The sequence below is a fragment of the Akebia trifoliata genome, chromosome 11 (assembly GCF_017979445.1).
Source record: "Akebia trifoliata isolate Shusen 1 chromosome 11, ASM1797944v1, whole genome shotgun sequence".
NCBI lineage: Eukaryota > Viridiplantae > Streptophyta > Magnoliopsida > Ranunculales > Lardizabalaceae > Akebia > Akebia trifoliata.
Window position 1 is genome coordinate 49,383,191 of NC_141385.1, and position 22,060 is coordinate 49,405,250.

Sequence of the window (22,060 nt, forward strand, 5' to 3'; positions counted from 1 at the left end):
GGGGGGGTTAGATTATCACAACTCAATTCCTAATGTTGCAAAAAAAATTAACACTTATATATAGTTTAAAAAAAAAAATCAAATTGAACCCAACCCTGATCCACTAGGACAGACGACTTAAGTCCGATAGGAGTTGGTGTTGGGGGGGGGGGGGGGGGTTAGATTATCACAACTCAATTCCTAATGGTGCAAAAATAAATTAACACTTATATAAAGTTTTTAAAAAAAATCAAATTGAACCCAACCCTGATCCATTAGGACAGACGACTTAAGCCCGATAGGAGTTAGGGCTAGTCTAAGGTAGAGCCTGCCTCTTAATGTCCGGGATAGGGTCCTGCCAAGGCTAGCCTGAACCAACCAATTGACACCCCTAATGGTACCCAAATAAATTAAAAAGGATCACAAAATGCAAAACAACTCTTCTTAATTACCATAAATGAAGAGAAGAATGGGGAAAAGAAAGGCAAGACCTCACATGGGAGCACCCTCACTTGTGTGTCATAACCATAGTAGATGGACAATAATACAATACAGCCAAAGAAAAAAAGTTTAGAGACGTAAGGAAGATGTCTTAATCTTATTGAATTTTTCCACCTTACAATGAGATCAGACACCAAATGTTAAGTAAAAGCCAACTCAAAACCCAAAAGAACAAAACAAAAGAGGTCAAAAAGAGAGAGAGAGAGAGAGAGGTAGGTTTCTCTCCTCCCTCTACTGTGTTAACTTACCCTAAAACGTCTCACTCACTCCATTAATGCTCTTCTCACAAGTCCCTTTATCTCTCCAATTGCACTGTCCATCACCCACATCAAATTGATGGTAATGGGCCTCTCTCTCTCTCTCTCTCTCTCATATGTGTATGTATGAATCCTTCTTTTTTTTTCCTCAAACTTTTTCATGTTCTGTACAAACTATTGTAAAAGAGTAATTTGAAAATAAAATAAAATAAATTGGGAATGTGAGTCTTAGCTAGTTGTGGTTATATGGTCTATTTTCAAGACTATAAGTACCCATCTATTAGAACTTGAAACCACCTCCCATTCCATTTTAGTTCTCTCTACTACAGAGAGAGAAGAAGAAGAAGAAGCCAAACCCATATTGAAAGAAACAGTTTTCCTATCCTTCCCCACCTCGTTTCCTTACCAAGTCAGTAATCAAAAACCAAAAATTTCTAATTCTCAAACAATTTCTTATTTTTCTTCTTTTAGATCCAACACCCAATTCAATCTTAAACTATTCCCCTTTGTAAACAACGACATTAATTTGGTTTCTTTTGTTTCAGTTTAATTACAGATTTTCCAAATCGATCATCCAATAATTCTCCCCAAAGAAAAATGGGTAGAGGAAAGATTGAAATTAAGCGGATCGAAAACACAACTAATCGTCAAGTCACCTTTTGTAAGCGTCGCAATGGATTACTCAAGAAGGCTTATGAATTATCTGTACTTTGCGACGCAGAAGTAGCTCTCGTCGTCTTCTCCAATCGCGGTCGCCTTTATGAGTACTCCAACAATAGGTATTGCTTTCTTCTCATCTAGATATTCATAATTTCTTTACCTCCCTTAATACTTCTCCTTTATTAAGATCTTTAGCTCTTAATTTCTTTTTGTTAATTTTTTTATATAATTTGGACATATTGATGTAGAGAAAATCAGCCTCTTTGTTAGATCTTACAAGGATTTCTAAAACTTGATCATTTTATTGAGTTCAGATTGTAGTTGAAAAAAAATGCTTTTTTTTTCCCCTTCTCTTCTGTTTTTAGTGTTTTTTTTTTTTTTTTTTGCATTTTTATTCTTTCTTTAGGTGGATGGATCTGTTGTAAATAATAGAAATAGAAGTGTGGAATAACAGAAATGAGTTTAGGAAACTTGATGATATGGGAAATTAATCATCCTTATGTATATCTCTCTCTTTCACTGTTTTTAGGTTTCTATTTCTTCTCTTTTCTTAATTTATTCCCTTTTATTCTTCAAACACTCTCTCTTCTCACACAGATACTGTTTCCATTTTTTATCTTTTCTTCTTTGTCATTCTTTACTCTCTCTCTCTCCTTCTCTCTATTTCTAAACTTCATGTCACCCTAAAGCATGTTACAAACCTGTCATGCTCTCATTAGCCCATTCTCTAACATCATTTGACATTTCCTTAAAAGCATGTCAGATCAACTAGAAAGAAAGAAAACTATGTCTATCCATCACAAAAAGTTGATTAGGGTTTCAAGATTTGTCATGGGTCTACAACCTATCACATTAAAAAAAAGAAGAAGATTTGTAATGGGTTTCTCTTGAAATATATTTAGGGTTTATTTGCTTCATGGATCTTCTTTGGTTTTCCTTGAAACACTTCTTCTACCAATCAAAACAAAGATTAGGGTTTGTTAGCTTCATGGCTCATTTTTCCATGAAACACAGTAGAAACACTTCTACCAACTCATCAAAACAAGATTAGGGTTTCATGGATCTTCTTTGTTTTTTGCCTTAAAAGTATTAAAAACACTTCTCCCTACTAATCAAAACAAGATTTGGTCTAATTAACTTCATGGGTCTTCTGTGTTCTTCCTTAAAACATATTAAATTTTTTTTCCTACTAATCAAAACAAGATTAGGGTTCCTCAGCTTCATGGGTCTTCTTTGTTTTTTCTAGTTTTTGGGGACTGTTTTACCCTTCTAGACTATATGAATTTTTAATCTAATGGTTGGGTTTGAAGGTGAGGTAAAGGGCTTCTGTATATAATCTAAAATCCAAATCTGTTTGTCTTAGTTACGAATCTTTGATCACGTCATACAAGATTTCTCAGTTCTTCACTTCTGAGTTCTGACAGCAAAGCTCTCATCATGATTCCTGCACTGGCGTTCTTCTTTTTTTATATTATTTAATTTAAAAAAAGACCATTCAAGATCTTCCTTGTGTGAATGTCGATGAACCATCAACGGTTTAAATATAGGAACCATCGTTAAGAGAGAGAGAGTTTTGAGGACTGCAAGCAAGCCAATGGGGTTTCGTACTTTAAAACTTTTCGTGCGTGGAGTCTGCAAATGTTGATGGAGACTTCAAAACAGTTCTATTGGATGGCAGTTTCAGTAGTTTTGGAGTTTATCGAGGTGGGTCATAGAGGGTCTTTGGAGGGATTATCCTCCGGACAATTGGGTGATGTGACACGTGGCGAACATCAGTGGCTGGTAATAGAACAACCAATCATGTTTAGGGTCTTTTGCCAGCGTGGCAGAGAGTTACCAATCAGTGTCTCGACGAAACTAAGGTAACAGTTCATCGAGAAATGTGTGGGTTATAGAAACTGAAGACAAACCTGACTGTTCTGTATATGTCATATACGTTTATAAGTGTAGGAGTCAAATAGGCTACGGACCCATTTATGTAACAAATCTGGACCGTCCAAATCCTAAGACTTATGGTGTTGAAAATGATAAAAATCACCATCCTGACCTTTGGATCATTCTGTTATTTTTCTTTAGACCTAACTTAACTATAGAATTCCTCTTTAGCTCCATATTTGATTCAAAGAGCGAGGTTACTTGTATCCAACATTTAATCTCTTTACATCCAATTACAATTTTGTATTTCCCTTAAATCCCTCCATTCTCAACGCACCCACCACCCCAAAATCGAACCTCATTCATTTGATCATTCTTCTTCTTTTTTTCTTTGCATTTACGAGATTTTCAACTTGAATTTTGCAATATAAGAAACAATATCTTAAAATTTGAAAAGTAGGTTAGAAATGACCATGGAAACCTCAACTCCTAATTTATAGATTAGAAATCTTGAAAAGAAAAAATTCAAATGAAGTTCCATTTGATAGTTCAATACTGAAATTTTCACAAGTGATTCGATTATCGAATGTACCTGAAAGGATTCGATAGGTTCCTACATATGCATCAATCGATACATTCCTATCGAGACCTCTTATGTTTATTCAGTAAGATTCAATCGAGTCATAATTAAATTTTTCAGTAACTTCCTATCATGAAAAAAAAAATACTCTTTTTAGGTGGGTGTGGATTGTGGATAGTTTTTTGCTAGGGGTAAATCTGGCCATTTCACCAATTTTTTTTTTTTTTGGCTTTTTAACTGGGCACAAAGAGCACAAATGGTGGGTGCAAGTAGAATGCTCCTTCAAAAGGTCTCTACATTAACTACCAAATTAACGTAATCCTCCTTTAGTAACTTAACTTGAGACAGGCAATGTAACGTGAAAGAAATAATACATAGGCAAAGTTAATTTTCGTAGCTGGTCTAAAAGCACCTAGTTGATTGAGGATAGGTTTTATTTTTATTGTAAAGTCCATTTGATGAGATTAATAACTCAATGATGGTAGGAATTGAATCCAAACATATGGTATCCTCACCTAGAGAATTTACCAACTAAGCTAGTTGACATTTTCGATCAAGGATAGATTATACTATATTATTTTACCATCATTGATCGATTACCATATACTAGATGGAATGATATTTTAATTGGGAGTCATCTTTAGGATGGTTGACAGTATTATCCAATTGAAGGGAAGGTAGGAAAATATTCGACAAACACTGACTGGATATTATTTCCAATAGTTTGTCTTTCATAATTTGACTTTTGCTTAACTTGAATGTTGGAATTTTTTATTGGTAAGAATTTTTTTAATAAATTCAGTTTCTCGATGTTGGTGGGATTTGAACCCAAGTCTCTGGTATCATCACCCAAAGACTTCACCAACCAGGATAGTTAGCACTTCCAATATGGGCATGTTTTAACATGCTATGTAAGGCAACGTTTTGGACAATTTGATTATTGCTAACCTCTTTTATTGTTTAGCATGTCTTTTTAATAATTGAAGGAAACTAATAATGAGAAAAGGGATTTTGTAGGCACTTTTATCAAAGAAGTGCCTATAAACTTATTTTTCCGTAATATTTTCATTTTAATCATATAATGGATTTATAGTTGCATTAGCTGGGGAGAAGTAAAAATGAAAGGAGAGTCCTCACCTACCTATCTCCCTTCCTTTCTTGAATATATACTCCTTAGATCTTTTGTTAGGGGTGGATATACGACCAGCCAGATAAGATCATGTTGAAGGCCCCTTTAAAGATAGGGGGACTGTGGCCCGTGCATGACATTTTCTTCAAAGTAGCTTTTACAACCTTGAACTCGTGCATATCATCTAGTCCAGCACAAGTTATCCTGATCATAACTGACCCAACCGCAGCCTGTATGACGTTCCCTACTCCGTGAATCATCAGAGCGCGTTCTGTGCAGATTTTTGTCCTCGAGATCCCGATCGAGTCCAAGAGACTGATAGGGATGATATTGTTGGAAGGCTCATTATCCTCTGACAACTACCTTTTCGTTTACTTGGATGGCCCCAACATCCCTTTAGTTTGTCTTATAGAATGGAATTAGGAATTATTTTTTTGTTTTATTGTAAGTCGATTAATAGATCATATTTTCAATCATCACAAACCCTATAGAAGATTGTAGTAAAGTGATTTGTAAGGTATCGTTATTGGTTGGAAATTGCGGGTACTCCTATTCTACAGAGTCATAACAAATTTTAGTTAGTTTAATTAACACGTTGGAAACAAACATATTACACAAATTTAAGGGGGTTTCAATTTTGATGATTCGGATTTAAAAAAATAAAAATAAAAAGAAAGAAATAATAAAAATAAAAATTAAAAAAATAAATATTTACAATTGATCATCTTCTCTCACAATTCAGAAAATCAAATTCATTAAATGACTAATCAAATTGCTTCAACATAGACAATGAATTTCATGCCTTAATTACATATCCGAATTGAATCAAAGTGCAAGCCTAAAAAGATCATGCATTTTATAAATTCCTTCTTAGGATTTTGAAAAAGTCCATCACCTAGTTATTTTTATTAAGCAATCAAGTTAATACTCAGCGTATCCTTATAACTTCTTCAACAAATCATTAAGATTAAAAGGAATTATGATTCAATAACCTACTCCTCAAACCTATGAAAAAGTCCATGGCTAAAGAATATGCAATTTTCATATCACAACTATTGTTCATGATTTTTACCACTTTTAAATCACACCCCAAATCAATTAGGTGATTAGAAATACAACTATGGTTTCAATGACAATTAATATCAAAGTTTTCAACATAACCAAACTGAAAATTCAGCATACATAATTAAGATCACCAATTCATGTGTCTATATCTCACCAATCCGAAAACATCAATTAACAAATCTGAAAGTTACTAACTCATTGAATTAACAAATTCCAATATAAAAATCTAACAAAATAATTTTTAATCCAATAAAAATCATAGTTGAAACAAATAAAAAGACTAGTCATAAGGGTAACACTTTTTAACACAACCAAAGAAACTTGTGATGTGTTGGTGGTGATTTTCACAACTTGTTAATTTCAGCAACTCTTCCTTATGATAGAAATTTATCTTCTTTTTGACAACTAGTTCACAAAAATTTAGCAACTCTTCTTCTTATGGCCACAAATTCCCCAAGTTTCAGCCACTTCTTTCCTAAAGAAAAAATTAAAATAAAATAATAGAGATAGAGAGAGATGGAGAGAGAGATGGAGAGAGATGAAAGAGATATCAAGTCTTTCCCTTTTTTTTTTCTTCTATACGTTCTTTTTTTTCCTTCTTAGAAACCTATAAAATCTCCTAAAAATATTCTAAATCTTATCCCCCAATTACAATATCAAAATCTGACAAATTAAGGAAAATTTATTAAAAATAAAATACAGTCCTAATATAATTAGGAAAGTGGTGTTTTCCGTTGGAATTTTCGTGCACCAAATTTGGAGACTTTAGAAAATACACAACGTCAAATTCGTGTCAAATTCGGGTCAACAGTGTACGTACAACAACTTCAAATCCGATTTTGACCTTAATATAGTCAGTATCTCTCAAAACTCAAAACACGAAAGTTGTAAATATTTTTCTCAGCATTTCATAGCATTTTAAATCATCTCAATCGGAGTTCGGATGAGAGAGTTATACCCAAATTACAAAGTAATGTCGAAACTGTCCAAAATCCCCCAATTAATTTCGTTTTGCACTTAACACCTCCATTTGCTTCCTAAATCAAAATAAAATAATAATCAGTATATTTAGGTACTAAATATATATAAAGGATTAAATATTAAAAGAGAAAAATATGGCATTTTGCATTCTTATCATCGATCATCTGTTCAATTTGGAATTTTGTCTCTTGTTTCTTTTCTGGTTCCAGTTTCAGTGCAGTTGTTCGAATTGATATATATTTCAAAGTTTCCTTCTTGATTGTCCTATCATGTTCAATATGTTTTTCTTATCTCTGACACAAAGGAGAATCTATCATACTATATGCAGCCGAGCTTGTTCTCACTTCCTAACAACAAATAAAGGTTGATAAACAGATGAAAATGCTCAATTGAAAAGGAAGTCCACCAAATAGGCCCCCATAAGTTTCTGTTTTTTTTTTTTTTTTTTTTTTTAAATTTAATTTTTACTCAGGCACTTAATCTTTTGTTTTTTAAGATGTCATTTATGAAGGTATAAAGCATAAGAGTACAATAATTCCCCATGTTAAGTATGACAAATATATTACAGTATTAATTTGAACATCACAAGTAGAAGAAAAGAAACTAAAATATGAGGGTGAAAATGAACGTTGGGGTTTAAAAGTGTACTAATAGAGGACATGTAATGTGGCAAGAGAAAGGATTTCGCGCACATACAACTAGATCATTCAAATTATATTAATAGACAACTCTGATTACCCGATAATCTTGATCTATAGATATGTTTGTTTTTTTTATTATTATCGATATTTGCATCAATAGTTCATGGGTGGTGGTCTATAGATATGTTACAAGATATAAACAGAATAAAAAGAATAGAAGGGATAGATTTGAATAAAGATTCTAATTCAATGATGTTAGAGAGCCTCTCTGCTTAACATGATCCAAGATCAAATCAACCCATGGAGGATATAATCAAAATCCTAATTAGAGGAATTTTGCACTCACGCTCATAGTTCTTTCTACAAGGGAGGAACTTTTCAATATTCTATATCAAGTATGGTGTATACAAGGGATAAAGTCAAACCAAAACTCAACTATGTATAGCTCTTCAATATCTATGCATGGGATGTCCCCCTCTCCTCAGGCTTTTATAAAGTTTATAATAATTTCAAAACACATTTATTCTCCAGCCACCTCCATAAATTGAGTTCTAGATTGATGTATTGAAAAATATAGAACACAAATCCTACCTAGAAATTACACAAAATCTATGGATATGAAGTACAATAAACTCAAGTGTGCTCCTACATGGAGTGTCTATCCCACAACCCACGTCATGCGAACATAATTTTATAAATTAATATGGTCGAGATCTTTGGAGGCCGTTAAAATGAATCAATATTTCAATGAATCTTAATTGTAGAATATCAAAAGGATGCATAAGACATCTAGAAGGAGGAATAATTTTGAAGGATAGTGAACTAATTCAAGCATTCTTTTATAGATTTCTAACCTTATCAATCAAATTAGAAGTTGGGAAGATATTTTTCATAATAGAAAAATAGTTTGAGAAAATTTGACGTAGTTTACCTGCAAAATTGGATCATGCATTTTTGTTCCACCATTCTCCATGGCTAATCTTTTATCTAGTAGGCCTTCATATGCTTTAATGTTGAAGGTAGAATCTTACACCCTAGCAAGGAATGTCTTGTAAGAACTGATTGTCTAGAATGTTGTGTATGAAATGTCTTGTATTCTATTGTGCTAGGTAGAGTTTCGGAGATGCAGGAGGTAGCGCTCCCGCAAGGTTTAGGATTACGAATAGGAGAATTTTGTAATATTTACTTTAAGGGTTTTCTATTTTTTGAGGTTTCTATTTTGGGGAGAGAAACACATTTTAGCAACTACTGACTTTATAAATAGAGATCTCTTGGGCTGTAAAACTTTAGAGAAACTAGTGATTTTTCTTGATCGGATCTGTGGACGTAGGCACATTGCTAAACCACATAAATCCTTCTATTTGTGCAATTTTTTTTTATCATCTTTGCTATTTTATTTTTTGTCATAGAAATTCCTAAACATACCACTTTCGTATCTTAGTTATGCTATAATTGGGAATGGAGGGATCGAGTAAGATGTTGCTTATACCATTAGAACTTGATAATTAAAGTGGAGGTGTACTTCTTGAGTACTATGTGATCGAGGCATACCAATCAAATTAATAGAGAAAACTGACAAGATGACAGCAAGACCAATTATGCTTTTATGGAGTTGAATGTTGAGTGGTCAAGGAGTATCATATTAATAAATTGATAGTAGGAGAGATGAGAATATTGAAATAAATGAGTGGAAAGACTTTTTTTTTTCGTTTCATTCACTCAGATCTCTCCCATTTCATCTATTTTGTCTTGATCCTCTTTTACTTCTGAACAAAGAGAAGGGGAATTTCTTTTTCGGTGGATCCTTTTTGTTTTTGTTTAGTCTATTTCATTCTAGAGGTTTTTTCCATTCTACATCTGCTTTTTCGTTTCATTCACTCAGATCCTCCTTTACTTCTGAACAAAGAGAAGGGGAATTTCTTTTTCGGTGGATCCTTTTTGTTTTTGTTTAGTCTCTTTCATTCCAGAGGTTTTTTCCATTCTACATCTGCTTTTTTCGTTTCATTCACTCAGATCCTCCTTTACTTTTGAAGAAAGAGAAGGGGAATTTCTTTTTCGGTGGATCCGTTTTGTTTTTGTTTAGTCTCTTTCATTCCAGAGATTGTTTCCATTTCTACATCTATTTTTTCTTACTCGCCCCCCCCCCCCGCGCCCTTTTTCTTTTGTTATGAGGTTTCTTTGAGTTTCTTAATGACAATAGCAAAGCTATCTTACCTAAATAGTAGACACAAGTGATAAATTGCAAAATACTAAAAATTTGAACCATAGAAATTTTCAATTCTAACACAAGGTACTTATTCGATCTAATAAAATGATTTTGTCATATAGAATAATACAAATCCAACCATTTTCATGAAAAAAATGTGACCAATTAACCAACCAACAAAACTACTTGTTACAAATAACATCTTGTTGTTGCATCGGCATATATAAATGTTGACTAATCTGCCTCATGTTGAACTTGGTAAAATGAAATTGTTAAATAATTGAAAAATCAGATTATTTAGGAATACACATTGAATGTTGAGATTATGCATGAATATTTGGTAATTGATCCATAATAATAATAATAAAATAAAGGTGTTTGTGATTGTTCCAAAATAAATGAAACAAAAGATATGGTAGAACTAGGATAGTTATTGTATGAGGTCTACCCAATGCTAGATACAAAGGAATATAATAGATTGATATGAACATCATGAACTGTCCCGTAATAAAACCAAAAAGATAAAATTTGAAATGGTCTAATTCAAGAAAATGAAGTAGTAGCTACAAAAAGATAAAGTAGGAGAAAGTAAAATGAAACGATTTGGCCATGTCTAATGAAGGTTGATTACAAACCCAACCCATTTAGAAGAAATATTAGAGTTGAAGGACTTAAAAAAGAAAGAGAGAGAGAGAGACCAAAACAAAGATGGAGTTAATACAAAAGCGGATATGAACACATTTTCAATAATAAAAGATGTGGGTCTAGACAGAGTGCAAATGATGAAAATTATTCATTTAGCTAATCACTAATCCTTGGGAAAAGAATTTTTTTTTGATAAGCAAGCAAAGTTTAATATAAAAAAGAAAAGAAAAGGAGGAAGCGGTTATAATATTCTCAAAGATGGGAGGTTCATTTGGTTCCCACTAAGAGCTTTCCTAGCTAGAAAAGGAAAATGAGCAGAAACTTCAAAAGAGGCAGACAAAGAAGTTGTAGAAGCGAAGGTTGCCAAGGCGTCAGTTATAGAGTTTCCTTCCCTAAAAACATGCCAAATCTCCCAAACAATGAATTGAAGAATCTTCTTGATCTCATACCGAGTTGATTCAAGTTTCCAAGGGATTTTGGAGCTCTTAAAGGTGTTAACAATAAAAGTTGAATCTGATTCTATGATCAATTTTTTATCAACCAAAGGCATCAAAAGAGCTTTAAGTTCAACAAAATTATTAGTCGCTACACGATGAAAAAGAGTAGTAGAGTCTTCAAAGGAAAACAAATAAGGGAGCGAACAATGTATTCTTTGATAGAAAGCAAGCATGTGTCTTTGGTCTAAGTTATCAGAGGATTTCAAAGTGGAGCTCTTTGAGGAGTTCATCTATAATTAGAATTCCATGTTAACATGAGACATCTGCTTTGTTACTTGCACTTCTCTTGTAAGATCTTAAGTTTTACTTTCGCTCTTGATCCTCCCTCCCTGGGGCTATGAAGGAGATGGTTGTGTCGGCATTACCCAATGACCCCATTTACCCATACTTGGAGTATGGTCGGCCACTGGTTCTGCCAGAGCTGCCTAATACCTTCTAGAGGGTTCATCCACCCATATATACAATGGTCTCCCTACTAAGCTCCCCAAGTATATCCCACCTTATTATTCCCCCCTAAAAAAAAATCACTTTAAGAGGCAGTTCTGGAAAAAGGAAAGAATGGGCTTCGCTTCTTAGCTATCTATAGTATGAAAGCTAAGGCCAGTGCCGTGAGAGTTTTGCCATAAGTGTAATTTTCCTCAAGTAAATTTCCCAAGGTCTTATTAAATCTCAACCTTTGGGCGTGCCTTCTTAGTATGCTTGTTAATTTTATGTTAACGTAATTTGTGCATTTATGAAGAAAAGTTATGCTAATGTAAGAGTGTGATCAAGGAAGAAATAAAAAGTTGGCTGCAATCCATTGATGTCATATATTGCTGCTCCCTATCGTCCTCATCATCTATATTTGTATTTAATGTATTATGTATAATTTCGTTGATTGATGTGTTAGTGTAGCGATATGAGCTTTCTTTTTTTGTTTAATGTATTTATTGTATTCTATGTTTATATGATTGTTACTTCGATGTATTGAATTTCGTGGAAAGCCTTTTATAACCTTTTATAATATTTCAGTGTCAAAACAACAATTGAGAGGTACAAGAAGGCTTGTGTAGATTCCACCAATACTGGGTCTGTTTCAGAAGCCAATGCTCAGGTAAGATTTTTGAGTGTACTAATGTGTCTCACCTTTCTTCTATGAATAAAATATCAATTGGAAGCTAATTCTAAAGCATGAAATTGTTATATGAAAGTGTGTGTTAGTTTCATAGAACTATCATAGTCTTTGGGTGGCAATCCTTATGCTTGCTCGTATTATCTTCTTTTGATATAATGCACCTAAAAGATGTTAGTTTGTGGATGTTATCTTTCATATCTAGGATTTGAAAACTTAAAACTCAAAATTCTTACTTCAATGAGGGTGACCTATTGTTCACAAAGGAATGGTGGATTGAGTAGCCAAGCTTCTACCATAAACCCTAGGTAGAGTAGACAACTTAATGTATGCAAGTCCAATCATAGGTTGAGAAGTCTTCTGCACCAAGCTGTATCGAGGTCCAACCGCAAGTGATCTAGATCTCCCAATAAAAAGGAATCCCAAAACACCCAACGTAGACCTAATAGGGCGACATAAAGACAAAAAGATGTGAATTGAGGTTGTGAGATCAACGGATGTGAACACATAAAATTAAAAGAAGGCAACAACTTTAGACATAAATGAATGGAGTAACAAGATTGGGTAGCCAACCCCAATTTTTTGGGATGAAGTTTTAATGACCACCCAAGGCACCCTAAATATAACAGTTATTCTCCAAATAATCATCTTTTTACCAAAAAAAAAAAGTTAAGAAGAAAACTACATTTAATCTTAAGGACCCTTTTCAATTAACATCATCTCTCTTCCCATCTCCCCTCCTCTTTCTCTCTCAAACATATTCATTGGACTCCTTCTAACTTTTTTCCATTCCCTTACTCTCTCAAACATATGTAGTATTTTTTTTTTCCATTCATCTTTATCTTGATTTACAGTTAGTGGTGTGTTGGATAACTCAAAAGTCTTGTTTTGGGAAGGGTCACCTAACATTCATTTCCATAAATTCCAAGAAACTTTCCAATTTCTTTTCAGAGCTCCACATACTCATTCTTAGGTCATAGAGTGTGAGTTCAATTCTCATATTCTAGCACACCTTTAAATAGTTGGTCAGAGCTATATTCACCCCTCTTTTACATGACTCCTTTTAATTGAAGCTTATTTAGGCTTGATAATTTGTAGGATGCTTTGAAGCTCGATCTCGAGGTATGTCATTCCAGAGACATACTACAAGTTTCTTTCCTCTTTCTTTTTGGTGTAAACAAGCTTGGGTTTGGCAAGTTCTATACAAAAAATTGATCGCAAAAAATAAAAATTCACAGCCTTTTATATTACAACATCTCTCCAACTCATTGATTACTGGTTAAGGAAAGGAGAGAATTCATAAGGAAACAACCTAATATCTGAATTTAGATTACAAAGTGCAGCTAAGTGTATATTTCTTTCCATGTAATATGTGTAATGCACCATGGCAAGAAATTCAGCAATTTCCAATTTACGGATCTCATTGTTCCATAGTTGTTGTTGTTGATGTATTACAACATGCCCACGGTAAGCATGCAATGGAACGATGTCGCACGGAAATGCCATAATTTTAATTGGTGGTTATTTTTTGGATTATATGGATATACATGGTACGAATTGAGAAGGTTAAATATAGTACTCTTGTTTCATGGGGGGTATAATCAAGGTTTAAAATCTCATCTCAAAAGGCAATGTTTCATCAAACAGGCTCTTTTCTAATTTTATTTGTCCTAGTCTTTCCACTCATCCATCTCAACAATCTCATCTATGTTACTTACGCTCAAGAACTCTGTATTATATCCATTCAGTTATTTGGGTTCCCTTAAAAGTTGCTTTGATAGGGGAAGTTATTTTATTTCATTCATACGCAGATGGGTTTTCTTGAAATTAAGATTGGGTTTAATATGTTGTAGAGCAAGGCTAAAGTGCTTGAGGCGTTCAAATAATTATAAAAAAAATCATGGTAAAAATGAAATATATAACCATACAAGAACAAGCAATGGTGGGGAGTATAACAAGAAACCACTTCTGATATTTCATACATAAAGGATATAATGCAGATTCTTTTGGTCCGATGTTTTTTCGTACTAAATCCACTCCTCAAAGGACCAATTTGTGTGTGTGTGTGTGTGCGTGCGGGCAGATATAGGTTTACATGATTGTGTCGTCATTCTGGTCAACCCCAAATCTTTTTGATAAGGCTTCAATGTTGATGATGATGTTCTACCAAAATTTGTCAATCCTGAACTTGATTTTCTAACAATTTTACTTTACCCACATTAATCTCAGTTCTACCAGCAAGAATCCTCCAAATTGCGCCAGCTAATAGGAAATTTACAAAACTCAAACAGGTGATCTTGCCTTCACTTAATTCATCTACATTTCACTTGTACACTTTGAGATTTCATCAACACTTTCCATTAATTTCCAGGCAATTCATGGGTGAGGCTCTTAGCAATATGAATTCTAAGGATCTCAAGCAATTGGAAAGTAAACTAGAGAAGGGAATCAGTAAAATCAGATCTAAAAAGGTATTAATTGTTTCTTTTTCATTAATCCTTGTAATGGACACTAACATCTTTAAGATTTTGTCATGAATACTGTTTCTTACTAACACATCTGCATTGTACAAACCAGAATGAATTGTTGTTTGCTGAGATCGAGTATATGCAGAAGAGGGTAAATATTGATTCCAATTCTTCCTCAATTTGCATTCACCGTCTTAAATAAATCTGGTTCACGAGATGATGTGTATTTTAAATCATCTATATGTCGGGAAATCGTACAATAATAATTCAGTTCTCTTGTATGCATGCCATATGTCATTGGTGACATTTTCTTGTTTTCACTCCTAGGTGTCGGTTGCACGACACTAATATTTGAATTGTTGTATCTTTATCTTTCTAGATTTGGGTTTTCTATAACCCTATCATGGTTCATGTAATTTCATCAAATTTCTATTATAGATACATCATTTAGCTAGACATCAAATGATTTTACTAATTCAATCTTAAATTACTAATTAATTAGCTAAAAATGTTTACTTCACAGGAGATTGACTTGCAGAACGATAACATGTACCTTCGAGCAAAGGTCTCTCTTCTCTCCCTATATTATGTATATGTATCTGTACATGTACACATTTTTTGTTTTTTGCTAGGCAGGCAATGTAGCCCTCTCGTCCCTTCATGTATGTGTGTATGATGGTAAATCTAATTTTACGATGAGCAGATAGCTGAGAACGAGAGAGCAGGACAGCACATGAGCCTAATGCCCGCAAACGAATATGAGGTCATGTCTTCTGCCCCATTTGACTCTCACAACTTCCTCCAAGTAAATCTACTCGAACACCCCAATAACCAGTATTCACGATCAGATCAAACAACCCTCCAACTTGGGTACGTACCCTTCATAGTTCACTTGCATCCATGTATGGCCTTGACTCTAAACTTGGCCAAGTCTACTCGTTTGAACCAATACGACATCAGTTCGGCCCATTTCAAAAAGTTGGAAGAATAGTCTCAGATATTTAGATGAGCTGGACTGATTCATGGTGGGAAACTCGATCAACCAAGTTGAATCGGATTTCTCTGATTATAAAACAAGGATACTTCAATTACAAGTCTGTCTAATTATCTCTAATTTTATGTGCAGTTGATCTGTTCAAAGTACTTCTGATGCTGTCATATCTCTCTACTTGATAGCTACAAGGTGGTATCTTTAGAAAGCTAAGAAGCTGGTTGTAGTTATGGAGATGAGAACCTAATTATCATTTTCCCTACGCAGATATAAGACTCATAATCCTCCTTCTTGAGGACTCTTGTTCTGAGCTAAGCCTTATTGATGACTTAAACTTACACTACTATATGACATATTATCAAATATACTCTCTCTCTCTCTCTTTTTGAGACTAACACTTGTTCCAATGGACTAGAATCTCGGATCAACCAATCACACGAACTCACATGGATTGAGGGCATCCCCAATCAAAACTACCCACGTTAGGTTTCATGTGATTGGTCGAACGGAAATATGTGAAATTCCGTATTGACTTTCATGTAAGCAAAAAAAAAAAAAAACTCCAAGTAGGACCACAAAAGACTAAATGTCCTATAGTTTATTATTTTAATTGTAGTATATAATTGGCATATGGTTGATCTTGAACCATCTCAATAAAACATTTGTTTCCAAATCTTTGTTACAGATTCTAACTAAGGAATGATAACCATTCGTAATAGCTTTAGTTTACTTTCTATTAAATCACATTGTTTGGAAAATTGTCAAAGTTAGAGATCCAAAGTATAGGATTGAAGATACTATTTTGTTAATTATAGGCTAATGAGAGATCATTTCAAGTTGGAAATTGTGGATTGTTCATTTAATCCTTATTTCAGATCAACTTTTTATGCAAAACCTAATATTAGAACAGAATGATTTTATTATGATTTTTTTTTTACATGAATTGCCCAACCTAAAGAGTACCAATGTTTCTTAGATAAGCACTAAACCCCTATCGGGAGGTGGTTGGCTAAGTCTAAATCCAACTCTAAAGGGTACAAGTTGATTTTCAGAATTAGTAGAAGAGTCTCGATGAATGCACTCGGTTTTGGATAAGCAGCTGATGTGGCAAGGGCATAGAACCATAGATTTTTCTTCGGGATACACAGAAAAAAGATCTGTGGTTTCGTGCCCTTGCGCATTCATAATTATTCTCGTAGTAAAAATATTGAATTTATGCACCTTCCAAAGTTTTTTGCGGTCATTTGATGTTATTTTTCAACAAAACAAGGTACAATTTTTGTTGTAATTGAAAAATGATTAGAAATGAGAATAAATTTATTACTTTATAATGTATTTAAATTATTTATTACAAATACACCTAACTATATATAGGGCTGATCACCATCCAACGCATTTTGTAAATTGCGGTTAGAAGTTTCAGAATTGAATGATTTTTGGTGTGGATGATCACTATGATGAGAGGATCATCCTCACTAAAAATCAGCCCATTCCGAAACTTCTAACAACCCCATCAAAAGTGGTTTACAAAATAAGGACAATCCACAATTCTTCAAGAAATAAACTGCGGTTAGAAAACCCCAATTTACAAAACACGTTGGATTAAACATGGATGGTTATCCTGTCTCATACATACATATATATATATACACATGTAAACATAAAAGAGATTATATTAAATTTTTTTGAGATTAGGGGTAAAAATAAACATAATAATGTGGGTTAAATAAGTAAAAAAATAAATATAATTAATTTATAGGGGGTGAAAAGGAAATAAATAAATTGGAGCCTCACAAATTTATCTCCAACAAAAGGGGGTCCTACAGTTTTGTTTTATTATATATATATATATATATATATATATTCGATTATATCAGGATGGATTAACCCTTGTTAACACTAATCTGAACCATATTTAATAAGTTGGAAAATTTTGAGACTGACCATACTTTGTATGCTCAATATAATGGCCCTTAAACCTTATTTTTTGATTAGTAGGTCAAGTTGGGCTCATTTAGTTGGCTAAATTTACAACCCTAAATTTTGTACTCCAAACAATAGCCTTTATTAATGTTGCTCACTAATGGATAGGCGTGTCCATATCTTCTGTTCCACCATACCTCATTTATGAGAGCAGATCCTCTGTAGAGCAAGTTTCTTGTAGCCCCATTTGGAGGGTTCAAAGAGCTCCATATCAGTAAAATGTTAAAAATCCCATTGTTCATAAATTGGAGGTTAAATGATTGTTCATTTTTAAAGACTTGGATCAAACCCAAAAAAATTTTTTATTTTAATTAGATTTAAATCATGAATATATAAGAGGGTTTGAGAAGTTATTATCTCTCTCATCTGTGGACAGAGTGCTACAAAGAGCTATTGAAAATTTGTGTTACAAAGGATCTGCTCCCCTCATCTAACATGTCCTAAGTTGAATAAATGTTCAACATTGATGAAGTTAGAATCAATGCTTTATTCTCAACATACGACAAAGCATAAGAAAATCAAAAACATCAAATTTGTACGGTCCTTACTCTTTATTCCCTACTTAGTAGAGGGTAGTTTCCATTTTTTTTTTAAAGCTGACTAATTTTTTGGAGGTAAATTACTTTGAAACCTTAGTAAATGATTTCTTCGTAAACACCAAGAATTTTTTGGATGTAAATTGATAATGGAGTTAGGAAAATCTTTCTTCCAAAATACTCTTCACCTTAGTGCCCAAAATATATTTTTTTCTCATCTCTTTTACCTTATATGAGTTTTTCAATGAATTAAAATTATGAAGATTTAATTATAAAGTTTGATTTGAGTTTCACAATTATAATGTTTGCATTTTGGATATTTTGAGAATACCTATTTAGTATTGAGCTCGAAAAATCATAAATAAATAAAAAAGTAAATGTTGTAGCTTAATTGGTAAAGTCTTTAGGTGATGATACCAGAGACCTAGGTTTATATCTCGCTAGCACCGAGTTATTAAACTCATTAAAAAATAGGCTTATTGATCAAAATAAAAAAATATTGAGTTTGACACTATTTTTTTTTTTTTTCAAACTTGGTACTAGATAGATCTTCTTAAAATACCCAAAATGTATATTCTAATTAAAAACAAACATTACATTCTGATTAAGATTATCTAACTCCAAATAGTGTAACATTTTATCCAAGTGTTCACTTTGTTATTGTAATATATGCATTTTAGGTTTCTTGAGAAATTTTCTAGTGATATTGACTCTTTCTGATTTTCAATTTTTTCAAACTCAACACTAGATAGATCTTCTCGAAAACCCAAATGCAATTGTAATCATAGTGGCAAAACAAATACAAGATTCTAATTAAAAACAAACATTACATTCTGAATAAGATTATCTAACTCCAAATAGTGTAACATTTTATCCAAGTGTTCACTTTGTTATTGTAATATATGCATTTTAGGTTTCTTGAGAAGATTTATCTAGTGATATTGACTCTTTCTGATTTTCAATTTTTTCAAACTCAACACTAGATAGATCTTCTCGAAAACCCAAAATGCAATGTAATCATAGTGGCAAAACAAATACTAAGATCAAAATTCACAACTAAATCTTCATAATTATGAGTATGTCATTGTCATAAATCAAAAGTTATATCTAAATGTTTGAAAATTAGTGTACTGTTGTCCATTCATCACTCATCGTTACCAATCATTGAAATGAAAAACTTGAGAAAAGTTAAAAGATGCGAGAAAATGATATTTTTGGCATGAGTTGTGATTTTCTGACTCCCCCCAAACTCTCTTGGCGTGGGGGGAGAGTTAGAAAATCATTATTCTTTTGGGATTTTAAAACTAGCTCTCAGCTTACCCAAACAATTAGGGAGTATTCAATAAGAAGTCCCACTCTCACGATCCATTAAGTAATTTGTCATTTTTCTCTATGTTGACGATAATACCCATATCGACCTTTCGAGCTAGAAGAATGCTTCAAGGGTTAGTTTTGTAAACTCACCTCTCAAACGAAGGTGGGAACAAATTCCCTCCAAATGATTCGGCACAACAAAAGCAACAAGTAGCCCTGATGAAAGGGCATGTCCGCCAAAACCAAACTTTCTCTAATTTCTTACTAATATTTAATGCTTTGAGCTGTTTTGCTGTCTCAGATTGTATTGTTGTCGATGTTCGCCTTGGATCGAGACCGTTTGTATTTTCTTGATTTAAATCACGATCTGTGTGTGTGTGTGTGTGTGTGAGAGAGAGAGAGAGAGAGAGAGAGAGAGAGAAGAGAGATTCTTCTTTTCCTTCAAAGCAATGCCTGATTCATACATGCAAGATGAACAACTGAAGGAAAGCTTCGAAGCGAGCGTTGTTGAATGTGGAGTGATTGATTATTAAGAGGTTAGAAATCTGTAATTTCTGATTCAAGTTTGATTTTATTTGGATTAAATTTTATATTTAATCATAATTAGACGTTAATTATAACCTAGTAATGGACGTATTAATCAGATTATCGAGCATTATATCTGAATCATAGTCGTTTGTGAATGTTTTTCAGATCAGTTTTAATTTTACTTTCAAATGAGATGCTCTTTTTGCTATATTATTGATGACTCAATTGAATTTCATGTAGAGGTTGAATTTGTCAGTAATAAATGCTTAAATCATATAGTTTTAGTATCTGTTTTTTATAAAATTTAATTTATCTTCAAGTTTGATGCTCATTTTTTTTCTCTTGTACAGTTTGAATTTGTTCTGTAAAGCGTTTGATTTTGATTTGAGCCTTAGAAATTGTTGATTTTTCAGATTTTCTATTTCGTTTCAACAAAGATGATAAGGTTTGTGTATGTGTTTGATTTATTTGAATGTATTTAGAATGAACACAAACGTCAAATCCATATGAGAGAAATTCAAAGATTACTTTAGATCAGCTACAAGAGCTTTTGCTTGGTAAAAGTTAGAGATCAATAATGTCTTCTTGGACCATTCCGTTACATACTTGATCTCATCCCAATATGGGATGGAGATGTCTTCTGGTAAGAGATCGTGATTTGGTTGAAATGCAGAGAATCTAAAATTGTGTCTGGTTTCAAATGAGAAAAACATATATATATATATTATATATATATTGTAATTAATTAAAAGTTTTTTTGGTGCTTTTTAGACATCTAGTTATTGTTTATCAATTTCCAGGAAAGGAGAATGGTGAAAATATATAGGATAATTTATTGACAGAGTGCCATGTTAGACCGTAAATAGGAACAAAATATTAGAGGGAACTTGGTGGAGATCACTAGCAGTATTAAAATCATGAATTATCCTTTTGGAATTTGGAAACAATGATGGATGGACAGAGTACATATTAAATTGAAGAGTTTGTATCTTAAAAAGCTAAGGTACCACTAGAAAAGAAACAAAGTCCCAAACATTTCACATGGATCTTTTTGGAGAATGTGTTCTATCAAATCCTTCCAAATTCTTTTTAGTTTTATTTGTTTTGTGGCAAAGATTGCATTCTAGAAAATCGTTCTTTTGTGTACAAATTTTACTTGAATCTTTTCTTTTTTCTCATGTCATTTTTTTGGCCATTTGGTTATTGTGGAACATTTAGAAAATTTTGTTGAAAAAATGGTTGTTATTGTTTTTTTTTTTTAATCAAATAAAAATTTGCTGGAAAACCCTGTTTGAAAATGGATTTTTCAAATACCTACCAATCCTAATAGCATAACTAAGATGGTCTACAAATATCTAATATTTTGTGTAGTGGTAATAGAACAATGGCGGTGGTAGGGATGGCGATGGTGTGGGTGGTAGCTCTGGCTGGAGTGGAAATGTAGAAGTTGCGATTATGGAGACGGTGGTGGTTATCGTGGTGAAAACTATGTGGTGACGATCGTGATCGTGTGGCAATGGTGGTTGTTTGTGGTAGAAGTGGTGCAAAATCTATGGTGGTGGTGTTGTGGGGTGATGGTGATGCGCATTGTCATGGTGGCTGTGGAGGTATTTGGGAGGTTTTGCGGTCCAAAAAAGTAGAAAAGGTAGGGTATGGAAGGTGAAAAGTGGAGTACCAAATTTTCTAGGAAATCAACATTCTATCTAAAAATGAGTATGTTGTTTTTTCTAGTTTTTAGGGTCATTTGTGTAGGATTTTCCCATGAGTTCAGATTTTCCACAAAACAAACACATGAACTCATATGTTTGGAAAGTTCACATTCCAGAGTACAAATTTTTCACAAATAAACGAAAAATAAAATCATCCGTCCTTATTCTCGTGTCACAATTATGCATAACTTCTTTTATATTTTCGTTGAAACTAATCTTCGTACAACTATATCCCCAACGTAGAATTTTCAATATTAGAAAAATCTAGCTTCTCAATATTCAAATGAATATCTATCTGTGCGAGTAAAGTACGAGAATTTCATTTAGTTTTTTCTCCTTAGCAATGTGCAAGGACTACCCAATTGCTAATAAACAAGCAAGCTAACTCTTTCTTTTGGTTACCA

The 22,060-nt window shown here is 33.1% G+C and overlaps 1 protein-coding gene across 3 annotated transcripts; it reads left to right on the forward strand.

The window, feature by feature from the left end:
• The first annotated feature begins 671 nt into the window (after window positions 1-671).
• LOC147392376 (agamous-like MADS-box protein MADS1) lies at window positions 672-15,981 on the forward strand. 3 transcript variants are annotated; one of them, XM_086458714.1, is made up of 9 exons: window positions 672-819; window positions 1,283-1,516; window positions 12,028-12,109; window positions 14,357-14,418; window positions 14,499-14,598; window positions 14,705-14,746; window positions 15,119-15,160; window positions 15,299-15,465; window positions 15,722-15,981. In XM_086458714.1, the coding sequence occupies exons 2-9, from the start codon at window positions 1,335-1,337 to the stop codon at window positions 15,723-15,725; spliced, it is 681 nt and encodes a 226-aa protein (XP_086314840.1). In that variant the 5' UTR covers window positions 672-819; window positions 1,283-1,334; the 3' UTR covers window positions 15,726-15,981. The 3 variants fall into 3 exon arrangements, with proteins under 3 accessions (XP_086314840.1, XP_086314841.1, XP_086314839.1); XM_086458713.1 differs by lacking the exon at window positions 672-819 and adding an exon at window positions 981-1,146; XM_086458715.1 differs by lacking the exons at window positions 672-819; window positions 14,705-14,746 and adding an exon at window positions 965-1,146.
• The last annotated feature ends 6,079 nt before the right edge of the window (window positions 15,982-22,060 follow it).

What these genes read in the sequence shown, in the direction of transcription:
- LOC147392376 (XM_086458714.1), top strand. Translation starts at nt 1,335, where the DNA reads ATGGGTAGAGGAAAGATTGAAATTAAGCGGATCGAAAACACAACTAAT. An exon ending in TATGAGTACTCCAACAATAG is followed by an intron (nt 1,517 to 12,027) that starts GTATTGCTTTCT and finishes ATAATATTTCAG; the next exon opens with TGTCAAAACAACAATTGAGA. An exon ending in AATTTACAAAACTCAAACAG is followed by an intron (nt 14,419 to 14,498) that starts GTGATCTTGCCT and finishes ATTAATTTCCAG; the next exon opens with GCAATTCATGGGTGAGGCTC.